The sequence below is a fragment of the Gaeumannomyces tritici genome (assembly GCF_000145635.1).
Source record: "Gaeumannomyces tritici R3-111a-1 unplaced genomic scaffold supercont2.6, whole genome shotgun sequence".
NCBI classification, from domain to species: Eukaryota; Fungi; Ascomycota; class Sordariomycetes; order Magnaporthales; family Magnaporthaceae; genus Gaeumannomyces; species Gaeumannomyces tritici.
The window spans coordinates 2,211,560-2,238,366 of NW_008804550.1; the positions used below are offsets into that span (position 1 = coordinate 2,211,560).

The 26,807-nt window shown below is 57.7% G+C and overlaps 8 protein-coding genes across 8 annotated transcripts; 6 read left to right on the top strand and 2 right to left on the bottom strand.

Moving 5' to 3' along the window:
- Positions 1-5,906: 5,906 nt before the first annotated feature.
- On the top strand, positions 5,907-7,162 carry GGTG_11127 (hypothetical protein; the record flags this gene model as incomplete). Its single annotated transcript, XM_009229007.1, has 6 exons — positions 5,907-6,004; positions 6,155-6,271; positions 6,403-6,469; positions 6,526-6,669; positions 6,847-6,985; positions 7,083-7,162. 6 exons carry the CDS (start codon positions 5,907-5,909, stop codon positions 7,160-7,162), a joined length of 645 nt encoding a protein of 214 aa, XP_009227271.1.
- Positions 7,163-9,245: 2,083 nt separating this feature from the next.
- On the top strand, positions 9,246-10,401 carry GGTG_11128 (hypothetical protein). Its single transcript, XM_009229008.1, has 2 exons — positions 9,246-9,553; positions 9,722-10,401. The coding sequence occupies exons 1-2, from the start codon at positions 9,295-9,297 to the stop codon at positions 9,961-9,963; spliced, it is 501 nt and encodes a 166-aa protein (XP_009227272.1). The 5' UTR covers positions 9,246-9,294; the 3' UTR covers positions 9,964-10,401.
- Positions 10,402-13,079: 2,678 nt separating this feature from the next.
- GGTG_11129 (hypothetical protein) lies at positions 13,080-13,646 on the bottom strand (the record flags this gene model as incomplete). Its single annotated transcript, XM_009229009.1, has 1 exon — positions 13,080-13,646. One exon carries the CDS (start codon positions 13,644-13,646, stop codon positions 13,080-13,082), a length of 567 nt encoding a protein of 188 aa, XP_009227273.1.
- A 409-nt stretch (positions 13,647-14,055) lies between these two features.
- Positions 14,056-15,197, top strand: GGTG_11130 (hypothetical protein). The gene has a single exon (XM_009229010.1). The coding sequence runs from the start codon at positions 14,292-14,294 to the stop codon at positions 14,604-14,606; it is 315 nt and encodes a 104-aa protein (XP_009227274.1). The 5' UTR covers positions 14,056-14,291; the 3' UTR covers positions 14,607-15,197.
- A 332-nt stretch (positions 15,198-15,529) lies between these two features.
- On the top strand, positions 15,530-18,632 carry GGTG_11131 (hypothetical protein; the record flags this gene model as incomplete). The annotated part of the gene is made up of 2 exons (XM_009229011.1): positions 15,530-17,325; positions 17,363-18,632. 2 exons carry the CDS (start codon positions 15,530-15,532, stop codon positions 18,063-18,065), a joined length of 2,499 nt encoding a protein of 832 aa, XP_009227275.1. The 3' UTR covers positions 18,066-18,632.
- A 320-nt stretch (positions 18,633-18,952) lies between these two features.
- Positions 18,953-19,263, bottom strand: GGTG_11132 (hypothetical protein; the record flags this gene model as incomplete). The annotated part of the gene is given in 2 exon segments (XM_009229012.1): positions 18,953-19,125; positions 19,137-19,263. The coding sequence occupies 2 exon segments, from the start codon at positions 19,261-19,263 to the stop codon at positions 18,953-18,955; spliced, it is 300 nt and encodes a 99-aa protein (XP_009227276.1).
- A 527-nt stretch (positions 19,264-19,790) lies between these two features.
- On the top strand, positions 19,791-20,675 carry GGTG_11133 (hypothetical protein; the record flags this gene model as incomplete). Its single annotated transcript, XM_009229013.1, is given in 2 exon segments — positions 19,791-20,561; positions 20,580-20,675. The coding sequence occupies 2 exon segments, from the start codon at positions 19,956-19,958 to the stop codon at positions 20,673-20,675; spliced, it is 702 nt and encodes a 233-aa protein (XP_009227277.1). The 5' UTR covers positions 19,791-19,955.
- An 833-nt stretch (positions 20,676-21,508) lies between these two features.
- GGTG_11134 (glutamate decarboxylase) lies at positions 21,509-24,676 on the top strand. The gene is made up of 6 exons (XM_009229014.1): positions 21,509-22,488; positions 22,563-22,590; positions 22,780-23,194; positions 23,316-23,521; positions 23,606-24,259; positions 24,329-24,676. Exons 1-6 carry the CDS (start codon positions 22,247-22,249, stop codon positions 24,380-24,382), a joined length of 1,599 nt encoding a protein of 532 aa, XP_009227278.1. The 5' UTR covers positions 21,509-22,246; the 3' UTR covers positions 24,383-24,676.
- Positions 24,677-26,807: the final 2,131 nt, after the last annotated feature.

Genomic DNA, 26,807 nt, shown 5'->3' on the forward strand with positions numbered 1-26,807 from the left:
TACTCTCTCTCTCTCTCCTCTCTCTCTCTCCCTCTCTCTCTCTCCCTCTCTCTCTCCCTCTCTCTCTCCCTCTCCTTTCCTACGCATGTCTTTCACAACATTGCAGCCTAAAGAGAGAGGAAAAGGAAACAAGGAACATGGCCGGCCATGAACTCGTGTGCACTGACCCGAAATCCCCAAGAAGGCTCTCCTCCTCGTATTTGGGCGCAAAAGAAAATAAACCTCCACGTCGATGGAGGGTTGGCATGCACAAGCATGGAGAGGATGGACACATCGCGACTGGGATCCCAGCCTGCTCGGCCTTTTTTTGGTATTTTTTAGTATTTTATTCTCCTAGCTCCACGAGCAGGGCGGCAGACTCACACCGCCCTGCAACCACCTTGTTCTCCATGTTGCAGTCTACCTACCCTAGCGTTCGCTTTAGCCAGCCATTTGCTCTCTCTTCACTTGCCTCTCCTGCTGTGACGGCGTGCCTCGGAACAAATAAAAAAAGTAAAAATAACAAAAAGGCACAAACCCGTGGGCTACCGTCCGGAACTCCCCCGGGCCTGGTCATGACGATTTTGGAAAGGGGGACGGGGACGGGGACGCAACGAAAGCGATCCCATGTCCCGCTGCGTCAGGCAGAAGGCCAAAGAGGAACGGGGAAAGGGGAAATGAGGAGCCGGGTAATATGATCAACGGCCAGTATTGACTGAACTCTCTTTGAGTGCATGGACGTTTCTCGATCTTTTCATCAACAGCAAAAAAAAAAAAGAAAGAAAAAAAAGGATACAGCACCAACGAAAACAGCACGGCCTCCGCGGCATGCATCCCCTGCCTAGAGACCCCTTGCACCGACCACAGGCTCCTGCTTTCCTGACTCAGATATACCACCGCCCAATCCAATCCCCCTCAGCCCACACCCCGGCCTGCCCAGCCGCGGGCCGTTGGTGACATGATTCCCAAAGGGCACGCTCAGGACAGGGTAGGACACATCATCAACAGGCAGGGCATGAGGCGGTCGAGGGGGAGACACAGCCGCCCACGCCCCCCAAAAAAAATAATTAAATAAAATAAAAAAAATGTACACACAACCACACATAGGGCAAAAAGACCAGACGGGATGGCCTGTCGGCGGATCAGTCTCGGCTTAACCATCCCGCCCGACCCAGCCGCCCTCTAGTGGGGATGCAATAGCGGCCGCATAGCCAGATCAGACAACCCCAGGGAGACGGGCGTGTGTGTCTTGATTCGTCTCGTCATATTTCACCCGCCCTTCTCCCACTCGTCCCTCTACGGCTGCTCCCATATCTTGTTTGCACGTGTGGTTTATCAATATGCAAACATTATACCTGATACAGGAGGAACCGAAGAATGGCAGGGTGTCCTGAAGCAGGGAGGCAAAAAAAAAAAAAAAGGAGATGGCATGGGCTGATGAAGATAATGATAAGAGACAAATACAACAACAAACAACAACCAAAAAAAAATAAAACAGGAGTCGCTAAACCCTCCCCCCGACAAGCCCACCATTGCCCAGTAAGCAGGCAAGCTGACCATGTCATTGTCGTCGGTCCGCTCGGGTCCTCGTGGAAAGTATCCGAATGCGGGCAACGTCGTTCTGGGGTTTTGGACGAGGGGTCGAGCAGGGTGTGAGTGTGTGTGGATGGAGACCGCAACGACCCCCGGCTGCTGCTTCTTTTTGATACCCTGTATCGCCTTTCTTTTTCCCTTTTCCTGTTGATCTCATTTTCCACAAATCCGTCGTCACCTTACCAGGATGAAGCACGCAGCCCTCCAAGTCATGTTTGTCAAAGTCCCCGACTGTTCGTGACTCTTTTGCCTTGGTCCCCCTGCCGCCTTTCTCTGCGCACACACCTCCCCTGTTCTTCCTCCCCGACTGGTGCAAGGACGCCCTCCCCCCGCCCGCCCGCCCGCCCGCCAGCCCAGTCCCACAGTGGGAACCGATAACTGCCAGAAGGAACGATAGCCAAAGGGCCTAGCCCCCGGGACAGAGGGGAGGATTGAGGGGCAGGTATCAATGTGGACAGCCCAGGTTGCAAATCGCCCCATTCTTTAGCTTTTTTTTTTTTTCTCGCCCGGGGCTGCCTGTTCGCCGTCAGGCCTGGGCTGGCCCTCCTGCTGCCGCTGGCTGGGTCCTGCTGCTGTGATGCAAGCGCCGCATGGCAGCAACTTGGCCGCCTCCCACAGCGGAGGTTGGGAAGAAAAAAACAAGCCAAAAGGACAATGGGGGAAGAAATACCCGGAGGTGCAGCTGACATGATTATCGTTTCTTTATTACCTTGGCCCCTTCAGCCTTGTGTCGTTGCCGACATGCCCAGGTTAGGAGGTGTCGGGCTGTTCTGTCTGTCGGCTATGTCCGAGCCAACGGGCTCTGTGCAAACACCCGTGGGAGGGAAACAGAGTGAGATGAGAGAAGTGACGTACTGTGGCAGTGCAAAGGAGGCCGACCCGGTTAAATCTCCTCCAGACTAGACCTACTAATATGTGAATAAATATCAACCAATTTCAAGATGGGCAATACGCATGCACACACGCACGCAGTCACACAAGTGACGAGATAGGCACCGCGTATCTTTGTCCAATATTCTGGTGGATACTATATCAGCCGGGCCCGGGAATTACGTCCGCTTTCGGGTCCCGGCTTGTCGATGCGGCATGGGCCCGGTTCGATTCACGATCTTGCTGTCAAACCGTTCGCCCCAGGGGGGCCCAAGCCATTATGACGATGCATATAGGTACCTCGCGCGGGGGGGTAAAAGGCCGAGGTTCGGTCATGCCAGTCTTGATTGTGTTCGTCCGGGGGAGTTGGTCGGCACCTCTTCGGGTCGGGCCAAAGCTTGCGGTCTGGGGTTGGTTGCAGTGCCCGATGTGTTGTTGTCGTTATTTCATAGGTTTATTTTATTACTACTATTATTTGATCGATTTATCTCTCCGTCAGAGTGAGTGGTGGGCCACCCACCCATCCACCATCCCTGCTGACTCTCCATGCCGTCCATTGTTGCGGCTCCGCCGTCACAGCGAGGCGGTCAGAGGGCCGTCGACGATGCACCATCCAGCAGCGGCAGTAGGTAGCAACAGCAACTGGCCCCTGGCCGCCACTCACTGATCGACCCAACCAGCGCTAGTCTTTCCTCTATCTTTTCTCTACCAGAGCTGACCGTTTCTGCATGTCGAGGAAATTTCTGATCGACACTGTACAAAAATAGACGAAACCGAAACGGCGCCCGATTGCGGGTGGGCGTGCGGGCTGGCTTGCGGGCTCTCGCTTGGCCGAGACACGGGAGTCTGTGACAGGCGTCGTCACAAAAAAGAAGAAAAAAAACCCAACATGGGCAGCACAAGCGAAAAGAATTGAAAGAGAGGGAGAGAGAAAAAAAACGACAGACAGATGACCCCTTTTGTTTGAAACCCAGAGCCCTAGGCAAAGAGAGAAGCTTAAACAAACGTTACAGAGGACGAAGGGCCAAAAATAGAAAAACAATGGAGGGGAGGCAAAAGAAACAAGCAAAACCCGTCGCTACCACCATAAAAACATGCCTAAAACAACCACCTGCTCAGGAGGCGAGTGACAGGAGAAAATAGCAAGGGGAGAAAAAAAAAAAGAGGCGCAAACAAGGGCAACATCGAGACGCGACTGGTGCAGCAGAGTCCAGCGACAACGACGGCAGGCAGCATCAACAGTCCGCCGCCCCTCCCAGCCCTTTACCAAGCCACCCCTGCCTTGTCACTCCGTCCCTCTCCCGCCCTGCCCGCCCACACAGCGGCATGGCGCCCGATTCGGCAACAACCCCCGCCACCCGTTTGATGCGCGAGCGCTTCTGACGACAGCGAGCCCGTGGATTGCTCCGAGATCCCCTTCTTCTTCTTCTTCTTCTTCTTCTTCTTCTTCTTCTTCTTCTTCTTCTTCTTCTTCTTTTATCTTCTCTTCTTCCCAGTGTGTGTCCTTCCCCACACCGAAGCTGTTTCGTCAAGACCGTACATCAATTTTATTCACAAGGATGGAGAAAGAAAAAAAAAACACGAGAGTTCCATCAGTGTTACACGAAAGAAAATACGGAGAGGCCATCATCTCCTGATGATTTTGCCAGCCGGACCCGCCTGTCGACCCCTCCTGCCTATCTCGGCCATCCCAAACCACCGGGTTTACTGTCATTGATATCACGGTTACCCGGTGTGCCTAGGTACATACCACCTACCCACCTACCCACCTACCTACCTACCTACCTAGCTAAGCATAAGCTGTCCGCCATCTGCAAGTGCAAATAAAATGTCGAATATGGATGCGCGAAAGAGGCAAACCGACACAACGAAACCGGGGATAAAAAGAACCAGCCTTGTTCGCCCAAAAATGCAATGCTTCTGGGCCCTTCCGTCCAAAGAAATGACGGGCTCAAATGGAATCGAGACCTTCACGGATGCGCTTGCCGCACATCATCGTCGGATCAGCTCGCCACGGCACCCATGTGCCCGCCCCGCCGCCGCTAAAACAACCGCGGAATCGTCTGGTTTACTGTGTAAGGGGGGGAGGGGGGGGTGCAAAATGTCAATGTTTCGTTTCTCTCCCAAAAGGCCAGCCCCTTTTTTTTTTGTCTCTCCCTCGTTCCGAAACCAGGCTGTGCGGGCAGACCGCAACGAACTAGGGGGTTTAATGCATGCAGATACACACACACACACACACACACACACACACACGGACACACAAACACAAACACCACACACACATACACACGCCCGGCAAGCCACGCCCACGCCATGACGGAGACAGGCGGAGAGCGGCGCCGCACGAGGTCAGGAGGGGTTGATCCGCGTGGGTGACGGCTGCCGCCCGGTCCGGAGACCGGCAACTTCCTAATCCTTTCATTTGAGCTTGGTGCGTCCATGTTTTGCTTTGTCGCATCCACGTGTGAGTTTGTGTGTACGCGTGTCCTGTTACTCGACAGCCCAAGTGAAAAAGGCAGCCTCGCACGAACGGGCCCGTTCGGAAACGTGCTTTTGAGAGGCACGGATGATGCGAGGTTGGCAGCCGCAAATGCAGGGACTAGAGGCGAACAAAGCACTAGACGGGCCCGTATGTCTGTGTTTAATTTTTCTGTGGCTTCCTTTTGCCGCTTAGCTCACAGAGGTGTAACGCCTTCGTCCAGTTGGTGCCGCCGTTGGCTGGGGAAAATCGTTGGCTTTTAGCCCTCATATTGCAATCGCGTATTCGGATAACGAAGAGGTCTAGTATTATGAGGCTCGGAGCATACGGCGGCTGACAATCTGTGCGTAACCTCGGACCTTTGTCAATGCATGTCTCAGTCAGGTCGAGGCAAACGGCGGAAAAGGACGAATGGCGCTTGGTGATATTGCCAGTCAGCAGAACGGGAGATGGCCTCAGGGGGTCGACTTAAACTTGTGGAACCTACCAGTAGCCACAGCCGCCGGTTTGCTTCTCGCCATTTGTGTCGTCAAAGTCGTCAATGCCAGAGGCCCAAAGGCCAGACCGGCGCACTGCTTTTCAGCAGGTGGTTTGTTTCCCCCCTGGCCGAAGACTGCGTGGCGTTTCACCGTGTCGTCGTTGCACACCTTTCCTCCATTGCGTTCCTTTTGCACCATGTCGCACAAAAATCACAACACATGTGTGTTTATAGAACCGATCCCGACCAGGTTGGATAACCTGGCACCGGCAGAGCCTCCTTCGAGATACAGTTTCCAAGGGCTCCCTAATGGGTCGTAATTCTCCCTTCAATCAAGGTGGAGATCCCATGCGCCGGCAAACCGGCTCGGGGAATATCTGTACCGCTCTAGCCAGCGACCATGCCGTGTAGGGCATGGGTGGGGGAAGCGACCGGCGCTATTTTGGCGCGCCTCGGCATCGGTAGTCCGGCGCTTGATGTCGTTTGCGGCGGATCAGTGAGCAGCAGATGCAGCAGCAGCAAACAGCCACCAGCCAGCCCAGTGCTTGGACCGGTTCGTCAAACCGTCGTGCGCGCAAAGGAAAGCAAGCGGGCTGGGCTGACAGGTGGGTTCAGTGCAAAAAGCAAAATTGATTGCTGGTGGGTTGCTAGGCTGCGTCCGTGCACTGGAACGGATATCCCGGCAGTTAGTCTGGCATTCACACTGACGCCACGTGTGCCTTGTCGCTGTGCGTTGCGTGGGATTCACGCTGCAGAGTGCAGCGGCCGGTGCTTGGAAAGAAGGCGGTCAAGAGGTCTGGACCTGGACCGCTACTAGCTGCCGAGGCCGGCCGCGGCACTAGGAGCGCGCTTATCCGCCACGCAAAACAACGGTGAGCCCACGGAGCAATCGCTGCGAGGGCATGAGGGGTGTTGCGAGGGGCGGGGCGCATGCAATTTGCTCGCAATGCAGACAAACCCATGGAAGCTCCTTGCCGGGCTGTCATGATGCCTGTCCCTGCAGATACGTCGTCGTCGTCGTCGTCGTCGTCGTCGTGGGCGTCCAACCTCGCCTTGCAACAGGAAATTGTGTAGGGCGATCCCATCGAGCCTAAAGGACGGACGCTCCACATGCTGAACTACACAGCCTCGCCCGGGTGCGCCGCGACTCCCGGGTGCATCCCTCAAGCTGCTGTTTGCCCACCCGTTCTGTCCTTTCGTCGGGCGGATCGCCCTGTCCACATCCAAGGGGTCTGGGGTCCTGTTCCCAACACACCCCAGTCGCCCTACTGTGTGCCTACCCGGGCGGCACCGAGGTCGGGGGATGCGGCCGGGACTGAAGAGAATTGTCACTGCCGAATCGGCGCCGCGTTGACCGTGGTGGGGCGCTTCGCATCAATGGCCGAGCAGGTGACGTGGGTGGAGGAACAGGGTCTCGCCGTCCGCGGCCCTTTGCATGCCCATGTAGCCAGGGCTCGAGTGGATTGTGGGCGCAGAGGACAATCAAACCCGACATGGAAACGGCGAGCAATTCCTCACCCGCAGCGACAGCCAATCGGTTCCGGACGCGAGCAAGCATCGGATTGGAGGAACTATGCGCTCGCTAGGTAAATGCAGAGAGGCCTGTGAAACGGAGGGAAAGGAGGCGAGCTCACTTGAGCGTGCGGACGGACTACGTCTGTCGGCCACCTATGGATGCCATAGCTGCGCTGGCGGTTGCTGGCTGGGGCGGTCCCGACGTGTTCCAGATTGATAAAGGCGACAGGAGATTCCGCGACCCGTAGCGGCGGTGGATTTGCGATATGAAAATTGGGAGAAAAGAAAAGCCTCGGCACTCGTGTCGCGTCTGTCAGATTGCCTAGGCAAAGAGCCGCAAGTGCTGATCAGCGGGCGTGGCCGTTCGTGACGCCCCGCCGCCATCAATGAGGACGGACCGACTTCTCCTCACGACCCGCGGGAGGGGGAACCCTGCGCCTTGTGTGCCGTCGACCCATGGCCCCCCCAGCTTGTCCTGCTGCCCTGGCGCCAACCTGACGTCGACAAAAGCATCCAAAAGCCGTAAATAAAATTCGGCCGCCCACGCCATCGGAGGTTACAGCAGGATGGACCGGAGCCACGCAAGCGGAGATGGGGTGGCGAGCGTCGCACACTTACATGGGTGCTGAGTAGCGTCGGGGACGGGGATCGAGGCCGGCGAGCCTAACCTGGCACGCCTGGTGCACACAGCCAGCCGCGCATGCCCCGCTATGCCCTGCCATGCCCTGCCATGCCCTGGAGCGTCTTCGTATGCCCGGATCTGCCTGGTCCTTGGTGGTTCACCGGACCCCACATCTGATGGCGCCCGGTGAGGCAATCTTGGGAGCCCGATGCGATGGCTCCAATTACGAAGGCATGGTCACCTTGCCGCCAAGTGCCGTAAGTGCCGACCTTTCTCGTGCCTCGGCCGCCCGGGGCTAATCGGGCCTTTGCGAGAGCGGGGAGATAGGTGCGCCTATATTGTTTGAATCCATCGCCATGGCTGTTGGCATGTGTTTGTGCAGCCTCGCTCGCAACAGCCGCTCGTTGAGGAAGCCTGGCTGGCCTGACTGTCACTGCCAAGAACGGGTCTGAAGCCTGCATCAGTAGGTAGTGAGTACAGCTGCCGGGCCCTGGACGGGTGCCTGTACAGGTGATGCCAGGTGACATTAATTCCACTGGGCTTCGTCCCAAGCTCGTGCGTTTTTCTCTTCCACCTACCCTGATTCTTTCGGTGCGTGATTTCTGGTGGCGACAGCATCGCACACCTAGTCCAGACTGAGCAGGTGAGGAAGGGAGGGTAGCACCTAGTGTGGTACGTGCCTCCCGCAAGTGTGCATGCATGCATGCATGCATACATACGTTGGCGGCCTTATGCTTTTCTGCCGTTTCCGTCGCTGGCTTACTCGGAAGATGCCAACTTTGACCCTGACACGCACCGCTGCCGGTATTTCGGCCGACCCACAGAGTGCGGTGCTGTGGTTCGCCAACCCCTGCTCCTGTGCTGCGACCGACGACCGACGGCGCATACGTGCCGCTACTGTGTACGTGTGGGCAGGATATCTCCGCGAGCTTTGTCGAGACACGCAACTGCTGTTGGAGCGGGTGAAAAGACGGACCGGACCTTGCAGGCTGCCCTCACTGCTACCACGCCCCGGTAGATTTCCCCGGTCCCCTTCTCCGATCAGCAGCGGGGATAGGACCGAGTTCCTCCTTCGGACGTACGTGGTCCTCCACCGAGGCTTCGTGATGTGCTCGCATGACACCCCTGGACACGAGGGTCGGGCTTCTGGCTACAATTTACCATCGGTTTCCGTTCCGGTGATTAATGCCCTTGTTTGGGTGGGAGCCCTGGATGTCACCACAATAACACCAGCCTCCTAAGAGAGTGGGTTGGTTTCCTAGGCCTGGGAACTGCACGACTTTAACCAGCCGGCCCCTCTGATAATGCCATCGTCATATCATTACTGCTTTCGGATAGGTGTCTCTTTGGCGAACATGGGTCGGTGGCTTTGGTGCATCGTCCAATCTCGACCCCTTCGGCATGCACCGCCCCTTGGGACGTTGCCTTGTCACGGTGCTTGTTTCTCGAGGAACACTCCCGTCCAAGTTTTCCGTCTGCAGCTGAGTGGCAGGGTTGTTGCTGAGAGCCCGAACGATGACGAAAGGGGAAATAGGAGCCCAGGCCAACTCCAAGCCTGCTGATCTACCGCGTCGCAGCAGGCGCGCCGCCGCAAATAGCCGGTGAGACAGCGGCGAGGGCGCCAAACCGCACAAGCGCATGACACTCAACTCGCTATCGTTCCCCAGCCGTCCCGAGAGGGTATCCTTGGCTCCAGGGGTCGCAGATCTTGCGTTTGATATAGCTTAAAAAAGCGATCGAAGAAGGTCCATATGGAACATGGAGACAGGAGGGTCTCTCCGCCTTGGACTGGCACCCAACACCCCAGCACCGGGTAGACCCCAGGCAGCCAGCAGCTCAAACCACGCGCCCAACCCCAGCCTCACAAAACAACAGAATCGCTTGACTGCATATGGTGCCTGCCCGGATATGGCGCGCTGTGCTCTTGCCATGTTTGGTAGGCCGGCATTTGTCGTCGCTCCTTCCGCACGAGACCAACATATCATCTCCAACGCCGATGCGACCAATCGCATCACCTGTCTTGAATCGCCTAGGCGCCGCTATCGCGACTAGGTTGAACAACCTGCCGGGACCGCCAATGTTGGGCTTTGGTTGAGGATCCGATACGATTGCTACCCGTCAAATTTCCGATCTCGCAGGGGTTTCTGTTCTTGGCACTGGATCCCCTTCCTATTTGGCGTCTCAGCTCTTTGTAGCCCCGTGCTGGCCAAGAACGTCCCCAACGGGCTTGCCGGGATGGGTAGGGCCAGGGGATTGCAACCACCAGGACCCCCGCCGCGTCAGTTTGGCACAAGCACGGCCGTCGAGCCCGTTAGGGCAAACTCCGCTGACAGCAACAAAGGGAAAGCAGACCTGAGTGATGCAAGATTGCGACCATCAACCATCAACCACGGTGATGCAGCCGTCTTTAGTGAGCCTCCCGCCTAAGGCCCCCCCCCGGAACAACCCAAAGTCTGGAATAAGCCGAACAAATGCCGAAGAGGTGCATCAGTCTGGAGCCAGGCCGAGACCCTACAGCCAACACATCTGCAGAGGCCCCGTTTGCCCAGCATAGCGGCCCGACTTGGATGAATGAAGTGACATCTCGATAGCAATTGTCTGGGCGTGCAGGCGGTTCGGTGCGGGGGCGCAGGGAGAGATGGATGGATGGGCAGGCTGCTGTCGTGTACTAGTTTATGGAATTGTTGAAATGTGCACATCGAGGTATGGTGCACGCCAGCCCACGCACCATCATCTCAAACACCAGCCTGAGCAGCGGGCGGACGGACATCAAATTGCTTCCGGGCACGTATCACATCCGGATTCCGTATGCTGCACTTAAAACAACTCGGATCAGACGCCCAACGCTCGACCCTACATGCCCACCATTGCCTACCACATGCCTGGTAGGTACTGTGTGCACCTACGTGTTGTCCCTTAGTGCCCATGGCCTGCGCCCTAATCGGCGTGGAAACGCTTTCCGTTTCCGTCGGAATTTTTTTCTTGTGTCTGTTGTTTGCAACCTGCCATGGCGTCCATCTGGGTGCGGGGTGTCTGGGCTGTCGACCCAGCTGCCCCGAGAAATTAGCAAGGCGCAAAACGTTCAGCCGGGCAATAAACTCGAGTCGCTGGCGAAATGCGACGGGGCGCGTCATGGGCTTCGTGGGCCTGCAGCAGCCCTCCCGCGCAATTTTTATTTTTATTTTTATTTTTATTTTATTTTTAAAATCCCCTTTGGAGCGGCTTTGAACTGCCGTTGCTGTTGTTGCCTCTCCCATGGTCGGAGCGAAGCCCAAAGTGGCGACCTGAAGAGATCGTGATCTCCACGCAATAAAATGCCCCGACGTCGTGGCCACCATCCAAACAGACACATCCACACGCTTTCCCAGATCGGCACAACAGACGCGCGAGCAAGACACCCACACGCGCGGCGCAACACCACGCACCACCCACACCGGCCCAGTGGCAGGCACTAGGATGGGAGCCTGCCCAGGTGCCAGGGAGCTAGGCTCTCAACCTACATTGTACCTCTAGGGACCTCGGCAAACGCAGAGTGGGGATTTGTATCCATCCCGTACCGGCCTTTGCGACACAATGCTCAACCTCCAGGTCGCAACAGCCCGCAGCCTCTTTGCCCTGCCATGACGAAGTGATTAGAGAGATAGTCGGCGCACAATATCACAGTGTGCACTGCAATAATAGGAATAATAACACGAGGAAAGGAACGAAGGAAAAAGGAGGCGTCTGGGCGCGGCAGATCATATGAGTGGTTCCCGTCTGGGTTCTTTCCCTGTATATTGCCGGGCCTTGATTCCCTGCCGCATGGGTAGCATGGATGGAAGGCGCCACCTGCGCCAACCAGGCATGTCGGTCGCCCTTGTCGGTCGCCCTTTGCCTCCGCGGGCTCTACGATGCGTGCCTGCCGTCTGCAAACCGGTTTGCTGCGTCTGGTAGAGGCAAGTGATGGAAGATGGAAGGTACAGTCGAACTTCGAAGGCCGGAGGAAGGTCCGGAGGAAGGCTCAGCTAAGGGGCCCTTCCGTATGTGTGCATCCACCATCCACAATCCACAATCCAACGGCTACTGTGTAGCTGATCCAATCTCTGCCTGCACCCCCTTCCCTTCCCAACCTCGACATGGCTCTCACACCCCCTCCTTTTGCTCACCTTCCCGCTCGTCTCCGCATCAGCGACCCCCCTGGCCTCGTCTCCTTTCCAGGTTGTTTTCTGCCCGCGCTTTGGTGCCGTTGCCCACCCGAACCCCACACGCATCCATCGTGGCAGGAGGAGGCGCGCCGCTCCACTGCTGCCCCTTGCTGGGCCCGGCCAACCAGCAACTCAGCGCCAGCCTCGACGGCCCCCACAGCCCGTTGGTCCACTGCTAGTCCACATCCACATTTTGCAAGACCCCGAATCTCGACCGGTGTGATGATGTCTACCAATAGCTTCAGCGACGGTGCGTGTGGCTATCGCTATCGCTGTCGCTGTCGCTGTCGCTGCTGATCGGACACATTGCGCCATGGGTTGGACCGACCACCCACGGGCCGCCTCGACCTCCCCGCCGACGTAGGAGCGCTCGAGGAGGGTTAGGTACGGGAGCATTGGGGAAATGACCATCGCGCCCTGCTGGGACATGGCACGGACTGGTTGGCTCGCCGGCGGGCGCCAGGCTCGGGCGGGTAAAACACCCACATCGTCAACTCTGGCGCTTCTGCGCCTCTGCGCCTCTGGAGCGCCCTGTCGCCTCTGCTAATTTGACACGCCCCGCGGTGGCTTGCCGGGCTAGCATCCATCGAGGCAAATCGCGACTCAATCTTGTCTATCCTGGCCTGGGACCCGGCCACGGGCATGGGCCAAGGGGGCAAGGCCATTCGAGGCAGACAAGGTGGTGGTGTGTATGTTTGTGCGTGTGCGCGCGTGAGTGAGTGTGTGTCTGTGGCTTCGCCTGTGCGACAGATGTCCCGAGTGACAGCATATCCCGTCTGCCCTCCCGCGACGAGGCGACAGGGACCTATCGATCAAGTTGCTGGTCAGGTTGCCGCCACTGGCCGCCACCCACCAGTGCCACCACCCACCACCCTTACTCCCGGCCCTATGGGCAGGGGTCCGGGGTGTTCTCCTCACGGGCCACTGGCGTCTGGGCGAGGAGCACCAAAGGGACGCCCACTTCACCACATTGGGTTGAAACGCTTGTGGCTGCTGATGGGAGTGTTGAGGGCCGGCCTCCGCATCCACCACATCCTCTCTCCGCTGTGCCCTGCCATCGCCTCTGGCCCCGCCGGCAGCCCACTGCCACATTGTTCCCGCCCTGCTGCCATGCCATGCCTGTCTTGTCTGTCTGTCTGTCTGTCTGTCTGTCCGTCCGCCTGCCTGCGTGCTTGCCCGTCCGCATCGACGTGCGAGGAGGGCCAACTCTGCTTCCCAGATAGGGAGGGACCTGGGGTTTGTGCGACGGAGCTCTGCACGAGTGGACGCCTCCCCTTTCCGTCGTCCTTGTTTATTGTTAATTTTTCTCCCCCTGCAATATCACCCGAATCCCCCGAATCCCCCGACTCAGCATCCTATTTAACCTGCGGAGAGCTCCGGCTCAGGTTCCGATGGTGCTGTTGATGCTTTCGCTGTTTCCAGTTCCTGCCACATGGCCCTGCCCTGGACCCTTGGCTTCTCGGTGCTGCTGCAGAAATCTCGGCCTCCTTCCCCCATCAGAGAGATCTTTGAGCCTCCTTGGAACCCACCCCCTTGGCTCCGTTTTCTGGCTGCCCTGTTTTGCTCCTCCCTTTCGGCTTTGATCAAGCAGCCCCTTTCCCTGCCCTTTGCCTGCCAGAAGCCTTGGCTCTGTTTCCATATCCACACGCCCCGCCGCCGGCGCCGCCATCCATCCACGCCCACCGCCGCCAGCGCCGCCGCCGCCGCCGGGGGTGTGGCTATTATGCACTGCGTGCCGTGTGCTATGTGTGCTATTTGCAACGCACGCAGGTAGCCGCTCCCACGCTTCCAGAACTCGCCGGCCACTATAGACGGTCCATGTCGAGGACGGGTGCGGATGCAGGCAGGGCAGTCGTAAATCTGGCACATCCGGGCACCAGGTACCGTCCATACCGCAATCTTGAAGCTGCTGCGTACGTATTGCATACCGCACCTCCAAGGGGTCGCGGTAGCACTCTGGATGACACGAGCCACCCCACTGGTACATCTGCTCCTCAACCTCCACTCCCACCACCACTCCCACCCGGCACACCCCCCCTGTCACTTGCTGGCCCGGTCGGTCAGACTACATCGGCGTACTTGCTGCGACTTGCACACCTGCCCCTGTCCAGCAGCCAGACCTGCCCGCACTCCGCTAGCGTCCCTTCCGAACACTGATGCCCCGAACGCACTCGACCCAGGGCTTCCTGGTTCGGTATTGTCCTCGTCTTCCCTGTCCGTGCGTGCTGCTCCCGAGTGTTTCGTTCAATCTCGCACCGTAGCCGGGCTTTGCTTGTCACCACACCCTCGTCTCCACACTCGCACTTGCATATGTGCCTTACAGATCCTCTGCTGTGTCCATGTACGGCCGACCCAGAGTCTGGCGGCCTAGAGCGATGCCACCTTTTCTCGCACTCTAACCCGCGAGTCGAGTTTCCACCCACGAACCCCCTCCCACAGCAATAGCGTTGGGCCACACCCAGCAGCCTCCTGATACCTCATGATCAACCGTGATCTTCGGCTATGTTTAGAAGCGCCGAGCACCCACTAATACCAGCTTCGTGCGCATGGCAGAGCCTCTAACCCGTCCATATGGTTCTTGACCTCTCCCGCAACCCTCCTGACGCCCGTCGACCCAAGTTTCCAGCGCCGCCGCAGAAGGATCTGAGGAGGTTTGGGGGAGCATCCAACCTGCGGGGCAACAGCTTGCGTGTACTCGGGGGAGCCAGCCACCGGCCGCATACCGGATCCAACCAGGAGTCGTGTGTCAGCGGCACCGCAGGCGGAAGAGGGCCAGAACCCAGCACCGGATTAGCAGAAGAGCCGACCAAACCGCCACCTAGCCAGCAGAGGCAACAGCCACCCCAGCCAGCATCCGAGGTCGCACAGGATATCACCATCGCCTAACACAGGAACAGGTCGGCTAGTACACGAACCATTGGGCATTGCCTGCCAGAAGAGTGCTTGCTGCCAGACACGCGCGCACCCAAGCAAACACGCCCCCCTCTCGCTGCACCCGACCCCGACGATCTACAGGGAGGAAACATCGAATTGGTTCTTGTCCGGGCGAGCTTGTGGACGTCGCCTTCTTGAGACACCGTCACCGCACGGCCCTCTGCCTGACCTACTGGCAAGCGCAACGACGGAGCTGCATCTATCTGGCTCGCGAACAGACGCAGCGCAAACGAGAAACACAATAATACCCAACCAGCCTCGTTTCTACAAACCCCTCCTTTCTTACCCCCCCAAGACGTGCGTTTGGTCAGTCACACTCTGGCTTGAGGTTTGGTGTGTTTCGTGAGGCCCGAAAGAAGCCTCCGGTTGGGGGCTGGTGGATTTTTTTTTCTGGTTTGGTTCCAACCGATCCGATCCGATCCGATCTACGGTACCTTTGAAGCTCCTTGTTTGCTTGGCTCTGTCTCTTGTGATAGCAACAGGGAGAAAACAAGGGGGCAGAGGTTTGGTTTCTAAACGTCTTTTTTTTTTTTTTTTTTTTTTTGCCCGAACCCTCTTGGCAGCAAACTCGAGGCTTTCCTACTCGGTCTCCTTAGGAAAACGGAATCCAACAAAAAAAAAAAAAAACCGAGCAGCAAGAACAAGACTGCATGGTACTCTGCTCGCAGCCCCTCCCTACAATCCAAGTTACGGGGGAGTCTGCGGCGAACCCCAGAGACGCAGCCGAGCTCTGGTGGTTTAAAACCTCGACCATGGCGGCCTCGTCACACAACCCATACCCTCGATCTCCAAACCCCTCCACAAGGTCATACGACTCATCCTCAGTCTCCTCCGCAACCTCCCCAAAGCCCCCAATCCACTACTCCGGAGCCTTAATGAACACAAGTACGAGGCCGAATGCGGCCGCCCCTCCACAGCCCATAGGCATCCCGCCGCTGCCGCCACTCCAGCAGACGTTGTTCCAGCCCTACACGCCCGTTACGGCCTCGTCCATGATGGGGCGGGATTCGCTGCCGTCCAACGCCTCGGTGTCGAGCACCCCGGGCCCGCCCAACGAGCAGATGCCACTCGGCGCCGGCACCCAGGCCCAGAAGCGAGCCTACCGCCAGAGGCGAAAGGACCCCAGCTGCGACGCCTGCCGCGAGCGCAAGGTCAAGTGTGATGCTACCGAGACCACCAGCTGCTCCGAGTGCTCGAGCCGCAACGTCAAGTGCCAGTTCACAAAGGAGACCAACCGGCGCATGTCGTCCATCAAGCAGGTCCAGGACCTGGAGAGGCAGCTGGACAAGATACGCCAGGAGAACAATAGCTTGCGCCGCATGCTGCAGGACCGCGATGGCGGCTCCATGGACCTTGACGTGGACGGGCCGGACCAGCTGGCGCTGCAGCCGCAGCTCCCCGAGATCGGCTCGCAGCCGCGGCGTAAAAAGAGGCCCGAGCCAACACACGAGTTCTCGAGGGTGAGGGCGAGCATGCGCAACTCCTCCAAGGGCGTGTGGAAGCCCCCAGCGCCCTACCGCGCCCCTCGGCCAGCCGCGCAGCCTTTCGATTCACCGAGACCCGAGCTGCCGACCAGGGCCACAACAGAGCAACTGCTGAAGAGCTACTACTCGTCTGTTCACACCACGTTCCCGATACTGCATTGGACCACCTTCCAGCAGGGAATAGACGGCCTCTACAGGCCAGGGGGCCTCCAGGCCGCGCCTGCCAGCTTCGTCACCTGCTTCTTCGCCGTTCTTGCTGTCGGCAGCCTCTACTCTCCCGAGGCGGCGGTGCACCGCTCAGTCCTGGGCTCGGAGCTAGCGGACGCGGCGAGCAGGGCGATCGACGCCTGGAGTAACGACTATAACCTCGACCACGCGAGGGCGCAGCTGCTGATGACCTTGTTTCTCTACGAGGTAAACATGAAGTCGGCCGCGTGGACGTGGCTTGGCACGGCGGTGAGGATTGCGCAGGATCTCGGGTTGCATTCGGAGGTGGGCTCCTGGGCGATAGTCGAGGGCGAGATGCGGCGGAGGATATGGTGGACCGTTTACATCCTGGACAAGAGCATATCACTCGAGCTGGGGAAACCTTCGATGATCGACGACGCCGACTGCGACGTTTCCCTGCCCGCCGCAGTGGACGACCACTTCATCGACGACCGGGGCATGAGCGTCCCGCCGGGGTCGGAGCCTGTCACGCACTGCCTGCTCCCTGTGATACACGTTGCGCGGTCATACGCAGCCCTCAACCGAGTCCTGGCGAGCCCGACGATCGCGCCGACGCAGCTCGCCACGTTCGACCAGCACTTTGCGTCGTGCTGGAGGACGTTCCCGGCCCCCTGCGACACGTCGAGCCACGCCCCGCTCTCGCCGCACATGCTCAACCCGCTAACGTACCTCCTGCACGCCCGCCTGCTCCTCCACCGACACAACCTCGCGCCGACATGTCCTCCCGAGACGCGCCGGGCGGCGCTCGAACAGTGTATGCACACGGCGGTCGACACGGCGGAGCTCCTGACGCGAACGACGTCCTCGCTGCCCGACAGCGCCACGTCCCTGCTAACCACCCACATCTTCCGCTGCGCCCTCTTCCTCCTCCTGACGGGCTACCTCGACCAGGCCTCCATGTGCGTGCGCGCCCTGGCGGCCATAGGGCCCCGCCGCGACGTCGCGAACCCCTGCGGCCGGTACATCTCCTCCTTCATCTCGGTCCTCTCGTCCAAGCGCGCCGAGTACGCGGGCCTGCTGGCGGCGAGCACGGGCGGCTCGCCCAGCCTCCACCACCACCACAACCCCCCATCCCCACCACTCGCCCTACGGCGGCCACCAGCCCCCGCGCCCGGGCGGCGGCCTCGAGGCGTTGCGGGAGGCCCTCCTGCGGGACGAGGAGCTCATCGCGTACGTGAGCGCCGACCTCCAGGCCGAGGCCGACGCGGCGTGGATCTGGGTCGGTGGCAAGAGGGACCAACAGGTCTCGTCGCCACTCGCGACGAGCCCGAGTTTCAGCAAGAGGCCGGGCGCCGGCCCGGGGGGACCCAGGAGCGCCATCTTCAGCCCCGAGTGCCGCAGCGGCCTCTCTGAGGATGAGGGTAGGGACTGGGGCGGCTGGGACCGCGTCGAGGGGTCCATCAGGGGCCTGGCCTCGGAGACGGCAGCGTCGACGCCCACCGCCGCCGCCGCCGGCGGGCTGCCGCCCCTCCAGTCGTGGCCCGGAGCGCAGCAGCCCCCGGGCGGCGGCGGCGGCGGCGGCGGTGGCGCGTCGCAGAGGTTGCCGCCCGTCAAGCTCGAGCACCCGCAGTACCCCCAGGCGAGCGGGCCCAGTCCCGGACCTGGAAGCGCGAGCAGGGTGGAGGGGACCGGGAGCCCGACGGCCGCGGCGGGCAAGAGCAGGAGCCAGGAGCGCATAAGCATTGCGAATATTATATAACACGAGGGGACGACATTATCAACCTTCCCCACCCTGCCTGCCAACCGAAGATACGGTTGCGGCATGGCGGTTTGGCCGATCGAAAGCGATATGGAACCCTTCGGCATCGATCCGATCCGGGAACCTTATGGGCCTCTAGCCCATGCGATATTATACTTGGTGACAGGGCCTTGGGGCATGTATCCGTCCGATGGACGGCCCTGTCGGTTCGAACACTCTACTCGGACTTCTCGACACTATGGCGAGAGAAGACGGGGAAAGAACAAGAAAGGACGGGAGATTCTCAAAAAAAAAAAGCCTTAGGGATGGAAACGATCCCACGTTTTATGACGGCACGCTACTTGTATAGGGTGGTGACCAGTCCGGCGCACGGGGGGAATGGATGTCTGTTTAATTTGCTGTGGCGACCACCACCTCGCCAAAGCAGGTCTTTAAAGATGGGGAAGACGTGAATGGGTGATTATTTGTACAATATAGTTTTTGTGTGTTATTTCTCTCATGTTTTTTCCGGTTCGGCCTTTTCCTTTACAAATCGACGCTTCATCACAAACTACAAACGCACTACCGAGCACTTTGACGTTGCTGTTTCCCAATGACACAGCCTGGAAATGCAGGAAACCAGCAAGCTAGCGTACGCCCGCCGACGTGTAATCCTTCAGCCTGACCTCCTCGGTCGAAAAGGGGGATATATCCATAACTCAGGGAGGAATAAAAAGTGCTGGTACACGCTGTCCCAAGAGCTGCCGCGCTCAGACATTTCCGTGTGGCGGCTGAAATTCGCCTTCAGTTCGATTGTGGACGGAACCAACACCAGCTCACTGCCGCACGTCGTGGGCTTGCTCTGCGCCGCAAGGACCGGAGCTCACACGGGGAGCAAGGCCCAGGTGTCAGCGGCCTGCCCCAACAAACTCGAGCTCAAGTCGAATGCTGAATCCGGTCGTATAAGGCCTCAGCAGCTCATCGAGCCAGGCGTAGACGGAAACAAGCTCCAGGTGGAGGGCGGCAATGTCACGCCATGGTTTGGCCTGTTCTTTGAAGCGCTGTACCACCGGGCCCTGATCTTGCGCCCACCGTTGTAGGGGTTGCCAAAGAATGGATCGGCGTACCGGCCCTCGATGCCGTCGCGCGCCAGCCTCTGGAGCCGGTCGGCCATGTCGAGCGGGTAGGTCCGCATCTCGTTCGTCTCTGCCCTGGTCATGTTCCAGACGTGGGAGACAGAGGGGACGGGAGACTGCAATGGGCCCATCTCAGCCAGTCAATCGGGTCGCTAGCCTTTCGCTGGACGGACGGACGCGCCCTCCCAATCTCGTGCAAATTAAGGCCCAATTGGAAAGCCCATTTCATAAACGGCAACAGGAACAGAAAGAGGAACAGAATAAACGAGGAAATAGAAGCACAACCCGATACTGTCAAAAGTCACTGTATCAATCCATTAATCTATCTGCCTAGGGAGGCAAGTGGGTGGCTATCTGAAGTGCTGTCAGCTAGGCGGCAGCTCCCAGGCCATTCCAAGCGGCAGCCTGGGTTATTCTGGCACCGCCGCGTCGATCGCAATCCGCTGCCGGGCGCGTAAGCAAGCCAGCTTGGGCGGGACTGGCCGCGGCGGATGGGCCAAGCCCCTCGGGTTTGGAATCCGAGAACCGCGGATGCACCGCCCCCTGCAATGCCCAGCTTTCGCTGCCTGCAAGCCACACGGCCCGGAAACCTTGTTTACCACGACCGAGGAGGCTCTTTGACATGTCCGAGGATGCTCCCGGACTTTGGACCACAGTAAGATTCTGATCGGAAAATAGCATCAAGCGAATAGTGCTGGGAAGTGGAAGGAACCGATGAAGGAACTCGGGTTTTTCCTTCTGCTTTGCTTCTGCTGGTGCCTAGACCAAGTCCCAGATGGAAAACGAGTATACAAGTCGAGCAAGTTGGACATCTTGTTGTCGGAATGTTTTATCCAGCATCACTCACAACCACAGCAGCAGCAACACTCACAGCATTCACAACACAGACACAACGAAACCCACACTCTCATCCAAATCTTCCTTCATCATGATCTTCTCCGTCAAGAACACCCTCTTCCTCCTCCCCCTCGTGGCCCTTGCCCTCGCCGCGCCCACCAGCGGCAACCTTGGCGCCCGGGATGTCCAGGGCCCCGAGATCGACGCCGCCATGGCCGAGCAGATTGTAGACGCCATTTCCGGCCTGCACGCCAGGGGCGACGTCGCCCGGTCCGACGTGGTCGGCTTCGTCAACGAGGCGCTCCACAGGCGGGACGTCCTCGTCGCCCGTGCCGGCGGCCTCAAGAAGAAGCCTGGGATGGACAACCTTCGCCCCCCTACCCCTCCGGGGAGGCCCGCCGCGCCGGGGCCTAACAGCGGGCCCAACCAGCCGCCGGCGCCGCCTGCGCCCGGCGCTCCTCCGGTCGCGGCCAACCAGCCTCCCAAATACGACAACCAGCCCAGGCCGGGGACGCCGCCCTCGAACAACCCGAACCCAGGAAACGTGAGCCCGGGCAACCAGCAAAGCCGCTGGTCCCCAGACTCCGGCAAGGACGGGAAGAGCAAGTGGGACAAGGTCAAGGACCATTTCAAGATTGGTGGCGGCAAGAAGAACTAGATATGCTGTCCGAAGTCAGACCTTGCATTCTCGCGTCACGCAGCTGCTTCGTTTGGTAGCAGTGGGTACAGGATAGGAGTTTGGGATAGGGAAGGGCATCAAAGGGCGGGATTAGGATTTGCAGGAAGGCGTTTGGATTTTGGATTTTGAGACAGTTCAATCAAGCATCGTTTTGCCAAGCAGAAAAGCATGTTGATGTTGCAAGTGTGAGCTTTTCAGCAACGACGTTGCATGTTTCTAATGTCAGCAACAATAGCTGCAACTGCTTAGCGACACGAGGCAGGGAACGGAACGGGATGGAAAGGATAGAAACGGGGCTGGGGAGGAAATTCGAAGCCATCGTGTCGACCGATTGGGCTGACCACCGTCTCCCCACCGTCGTCCGTTTTCTCAGGGGGAAATGGGCATGATGTCATTGGTGTGAGGGTGTCCACCGTGTGGTGTCCATTCCTGGTCGTTTGCCCAAAAGCATCCCGCGGCCCTCGCTAGCCTGTCGGCACCATCGTGGCTGGCGCCGCGGGTTGATTTGATCGATCGCCAAGGTTTCGTGTCGAGACCCAACATGCATCAAGGCCGGGGTACAGTCGGCGACTGTGGAGGATTGCGTCAGCTGTAGAAGGCGTCTAGCCGGAGGGAGTTTGGGCTGGTGGGTTGCACAAGCGGTTTGAGGCTACTCTTCGTGTTTTTTTTTTCCTGCTGCCGAGTTGAGCGACACCAACCATGGAAGGTCCAGGGGGATTCCACAGCGACGGCCCCGCCATGCCGGGCGATCCGCGGCCAAGCTTTCTGGCCCAGACCTGTCAAAACCCCGGAAGCGTGCAAAATGGGGGGCACAGGGAAGACGCGTCCTTGTCGGGCAGGTGTCGAGAGGAGTCAGGCGCTGGCGCGGGCTGCCTCTTTCGCTGTGGCCAATTTGGGTGCCCCTTGGCTGGTGAGCACCGCCTCTTGGAATCTCCTGACGCCGGAACAAGAAAGCAACAGAAAACGAGAGAGTAAGATTGAAACCCTCCAATCCCGTCCCAAAACAGGAGACGGCTGGGAGGCCACGAATGCCCTAAATGGCGGGGTTTCATTTTACGTTGCACCCCTTTTTCGTCTTACGGTAGCGGTGCGTCACCCCACCTCCAGGGCTGGAATTCTCCTTGATCCGAGGCGGGAGCTGCCCTCAGTGGTCCGTCTGGAGGGCGCAACCTCTGGAGGAAGCCTCAATGGTGGGAGCGGGCGCTGATCCGGAACACAGTCGTGAGCTGTCAACAGCCCGTCTGCCTTTTTGCTCGCTCCCCCGTCCACGCGTCTGTCGTGCACAGAGCTTAGGTTGCTATCTGCTGGCCCCTACCATCACCTCTCCATATTCCTAGGACCTACCTATAGTTACCTGGCAGTTACGCCGCTATTTGATTGAGCTATATAGGCCCGACCCGCCGTCGTCGAGTCTGCGATTTCTTCTGCTGCCCCAGCTTCACACTCCACCTCCTACAACAGACCTGCCTACAAACTTTGCCCCTCATCATTCCTTAGATCCTCAACACGCAAAACCTCCCTATTTACTGTCTTCCCTCTCAGTCATCGCAATGGTACACCTCTCCAAGGTTTCGGACGCCAGCGAGCTGGACGAAAACCTCGTCCAGGCTGTCAAGAAGGTCCACCTGCAGCTTGCCAACGACGATGACTGCTTCACCACATCTGTTTACGGCTCCCGCTTCGCCGTCGACGACCTCCCCAAGTATGAGATGCCCGAGCGCGAGATGCCCAAGGAAGTAGCCTACCGCATGATCAAGGACGACCTCAGTCTGGATGGGAATCCGATGCTCAAGTCAGTCCTGCCCCTGTCTACCATCTCACAGACATATGCTGGGTCTGCTAACAAAACTGGCGTCTCGCTACCAGCTTGGCTTCGTTTGTGACTACGTACATGGTAAGCCAAAGAGGTGCCCGTCCACACGAATGAACCCCGCACTAGCTGCACGGAAGCCTTGCTACTCCCCTCTCTGCGGAGCGAGCTGTAGCTAGCTGTAGCGAGCTCTAGCCCCCACATGCACAACCCCATATACCAGCCCCAATGACAAACACTAACAGCAGCGCCCACGTGCTGCCCCCTTGACAGGAAGAGGAGGCCGAAAAGCTCATGACTGAATCGTTCCCCAAAAACTTCATCGACTACGAAGAGTATCCTCAGTCAGCAGACATCCAGAATCGATGCGTGTCCATGATCGGCCGTCTCTTCTACGCCCCCATCGGCGCGGGCGAGGGTGTCGGTGCCGTGGGCACGAGCTGCGTCGGCAGCTCCGAGGCCATCATGCTCGCCGTCCTGGCCATGAAGAGGCGCTGGAAGAACCGGCGCCTGGCCGAGGGGAAGCCTGTTGACCAGCCCAACATCATCATGTCCTCGGCCGTCCAGGTCTGCTGGGAAAAGGCCGCGCGCTACTTTGAGGTTGACGAAAAGCTCGTCTACTGCTCCCAGGACCGCTTCGTCATCGACCCCAAGCAGACGGTCGATCTGGTAGACGAAAACACCATCGGTTAGTCCAGTTGCTCCCTCTCTGCCGAGGCCCCTTCCGTTTGACGACACGGCACAGCCGGGGTGAGACCGTGTTTGTTGACGTGTCCACCGCTACTTGTGCTTGCTTCGGTTGGAAACAGGCATCTGTGTGATTCTTGGTACCACATATACCGGCGAGTACGAGGATGTCAAGGCAGTCAACGATCTCTTGAACGAGAGGGGGCTTGACACCCCAATTCACGTCGACGCTGCCAGCGGAGGCTTCGTTGCCCCGTTTGTCATGCCCGATCTCGAGTGGGACTTCCGTTGCGACAGGGTCGTTTCTATCAATGTCTCTGGCCACAAGGTTCGTGCCCTTTGACTGATTTGATGTTGTGCAAAGTTTGTGTCCGTACGAAGTCATCTGCTAAACTCACAACTCCCCGAACAGTACGGACTTGTCTACCCAGGTGTGGGCTGGGTTATTTGGCGGTCGGCTGAATTCCTCCCCAAGGAGCTCGTCTTCAACATCAACTATCTCGGGGCAGATCAGGCTTCCTTCACCCTCAACTTCAGCAAGGGCGCGTCTCAGGTCATCGGACAATACTACCAGCTGATCCGGCTGGGAAAGAAAGGCTACCGGGCCATCATGTCCAACCTGACGAGGACGGCAGACTACTTGTCCGACAGTCTCGAGGCAATGGGGTTCGTAATCATGTCCAAAAAGTCGGGCGAGGGTCTGCCGCTCGTGGCCTTCCGCCTTGCGGATGTGGAGGAAGCCGAGGCCGGCGACGAAGACTCGATCGAGTCGAGCATGTCACAGCGTCACTACGACGAGTCCTCACTGGCGCACCAGCTCCGAGTCCGTGGCTGGGTTGTGCCAGCATACACCATGGCACCGCACACGAACAACCTCAAGATGCTGCGCGTCGTGGTACGTGAGGACTTTTCACGCAATCGCTGCGACGCCCTTATCAGCGACATCAAGCTGTCCGTATCAGTGCTCGAGGCCATGAACAGGAAGGAGGTCGAGCGCCACCAGGACCTCATCAACAAGCATGGCACCGCCAGCGGCAAGGCCACTCACAATCCCCTTGAGTACAGGGTAAGCCTAGATCCTTGCGCTATTATCTCTCTGCCGATGCTAACCTCGCGTTTTCTGTATCCTCGATAGAACGAGCAGCACTCCATCCAGGGCAAGACAGGGAAGACGCATGCTGTCTGCTAACTAAGCTTTATCGATATCGCTCGTTTGAACTGGTTCGATTGGCGGCTGGGTCGCTACACATGTCCTGCGCTGGGTAGAATGGCACTTAGCATTACGGTCTCTTTACGATTATGGTACGGTAGATTTTAAAATGACAGTTATAGATGTCTCTCGTTCGATTACTCTCCCTGGTCACTTCCGCGTTCTTCATAATCCCTTCAAGGAAGCATCAGGTCTCTGCTGTATGTGTTAGCACACCATGAGATTGAAGACATCATCCCTCTAGGCCAACGGGGGCCATTTCAAAGGCTGGTTCGCTGACTTGGTTCCTAATTTTCCTTTTCCGTTGCTTGGTAACACAGCGATCAGATGCACAGATGCAGACAGAGACAGCATGGTTTCCGTGTGGACCCGGGGCAAAGCGCACAACACCCAAGGTTTGCTCTGATCGCTTTCCGAGCCAAGCAAGCGGATCGTTCCGCGAAACAACCCCACAAAACTACCCCCCAAAATAGCCAAGGGACCCACATTGACTTCTAAATTTGCCCATTTTGCGCCAGATTTGGGTCCCTTCATGGTGGCATTCGAAAGGCATTCCTGCCCTGTATGGATTCTATGTCCTCGAAAACCTGGACTAGCCCGATGGGGGACAAGAAAACATGTCTAAAACGAGCCCCATGACGTCAACTGCTTGGTTTCCAGCTTTCTGCTTGACGTCCGATGGACATCGTCGCCTGCGCCTCATCGTACACCATCCGCAAATGGCGACGAGACCGTGGTCGGTGGGCTTCCATCTGGGGGTTGCCAAGCGTGCAGGCATCTGGGGAATAGGCGCACGTGGGGTGATGTCGAGAATAGAAACGCCGTGAAAAAGACACAAGTGTTGATGTGTTGATGGTCAATGTCGCTGAAGTCGCTCGATATAAAGGCGGCCGGTGCCCATTACCGATGTGCAGTTCGTTTTGTCACCCTCAGCCTCATCCTCTCTGAGGCCTCTGGGCCTCATCCTCTCCGAGGCCTCTGGGCCTCACCCTCAGCTCCGGCACCACCGTTGGCGAGTGTGCGCACCTTCATTTCTGCTCTGGTTTTCGTTCGGCGTTTTCTTTCGGCTTTTCTTGTTCTCGTTTTGCTTTGCTCTTCCTTTTTTTTCGCCTCGTTTTTCTTTTTATCCGCAAAGTCACCATCTGGCCCATCCACGCCCATCCACCCCCTCCTGCGGAGCCCACAGCCGCCGACCACCCGCATCCCTTTCGGCCTTCACTACAACGCCTACTCAAGTCCCAAGACACATGCGAACACCATCTACACAGCAACTCTTGGTCTCCCTACCACGTGAACCGCCGCGCGTCACCCACCCACGGCCAAATCGGAAGAAAGGACGGGCACGCTAAGCAAAGCGGCGAAAACCGGCGCAGTCTACCTACCTCCTCGAAAGGGGTCGTCACTCGGCCCGCCCGTCCACAAGCCTCCATCGCGGCTCCCAGGGCCACAAGAGATAAATCCTCAGCCATGACTTAGCTGGGAGGAGAAGTCGGCAGAGTGCAGCCGAAGGCCCCGACAACTGCGGCGGGGCGTGTGGCTTTCGATCCCAGGACAACAACCATTGTCACTTCTTTCATCTTCTTTTTGCTCTTTCTTTGTCTTGTTTTTTTAGCGTCCCCCTTGCGTCCCCCTTGCGTCCCCCTTGCGTCCCCCTTTGCGTCCCCCTTGCGTCCCCCTTGCGTCCCCCTTGCGTCCCCCTTTTGCGTTTCCGTTCCTCACTACGTTTCTTTTTGCATTTTTACCACTTTTCCTTTTTCCCTTTTTCGCGTTTTCCTTTTGCGTTTTCTTGCATTTTCTTTTCCGCTCCTCTTTCCGCGTCACCTCTTTGCGTTACCTTTTTGCTTTTTTCAATTTCCCCTTGCTTTGCCTTTTACACTTTGTTTTGTATCACCTTTGTGCGTCCACTTTCCGCTCCTCTTCCCGGTTTTCTTTTTTTTTCGTTTTCCTGTTGCTTTAACTTTTGCCCTCATTGCCTTTCTTGAGTTCTTGTTTCCTTTCTTGTTTCCTTTCTTGTTTCCTTTCTTGTTTTTTCCTTGTTTTTTCCTTGTTTTTTCCTTGTTTTTTCCTTGTTTTTTCCTTGTTTTTTCCTTGTTTTTTCCTTGTTTTTCCTTGTTTTTTCCTTGTTTTTCCTTGTTTTTTCCTTGTTTTTCCTTGTTTTTCCTTGTTTTTCCTTGTTTTTCCTTGTTTTTCCTTGTTTTTTCCTTGTTTTTTCCTTTGTTTTTCCTTTTTTGTTTATTCTTTTTTTTGTTCCTTTTTTTTATTTCCTTTTTTTATTTTGTTTCTTTTTTGTTTTGTTTCTTTTCTTGTTTTTTTTCTTGTTTTTTTCTTGTTTTCTTTTCTTTGTTTCTTTTCTTGTTTCTTTTCTTGTTTTCTTTTCTTGTTTCCTTTTTTGTTTGTCTTTCTT

What these genes read in the sequence shown, in the direction of transcription:
- GGTG_11130 (XM_009229010.1), top strand. Translation starts at nt 14,292, where the DNA reads ATGGTTCTTGACCTCTCCCGCAACCCTCCTGACGCCCGTCGACCCAAG.
- GGTG_11134 (XM_009229014.1), top strand. Translation starts at nt 22,247, where the DNA reads ATGGTACACCTCTCCAAGGTTTCGGACGCCAGCGAGCTGGACGAAAAC. An exon ending in GGTAGACGAAAACACCATCG is followed by an intron (nt 23,195 to 23,315) that starts GTTAGTCCAGTT and finishes GGTTGGAAACAG; the next exon opens with GCATCTGTGTGATTCTTGGT. An exon ending in TCAATGTCTCTGGCCACAAG is followed by an intron (nt 23,522 to 23,605) that starts GTTCGTGCCCTT and finishes CTCCCCGAACAG; the next exon opens with TACGGACTTGTCTACCCAGG.
- GGTG_11128 (XM_009229008.1), top strand. Translation starts at nt 9,295, where the DNA reads ATGGAGACAGGAGGGTCTCTCCGCCTTGGACTGGCACCCAACACCCCA. An exon ending in TGCGACCAATCGCATCACCT is followed by an intron (nt 9,554 to 9,721) that starts GTCTTGAATCGC and finishes TTGGCGTCTCAG; the next exon opens with CTCTTTGTAGCCCCGTGCTG.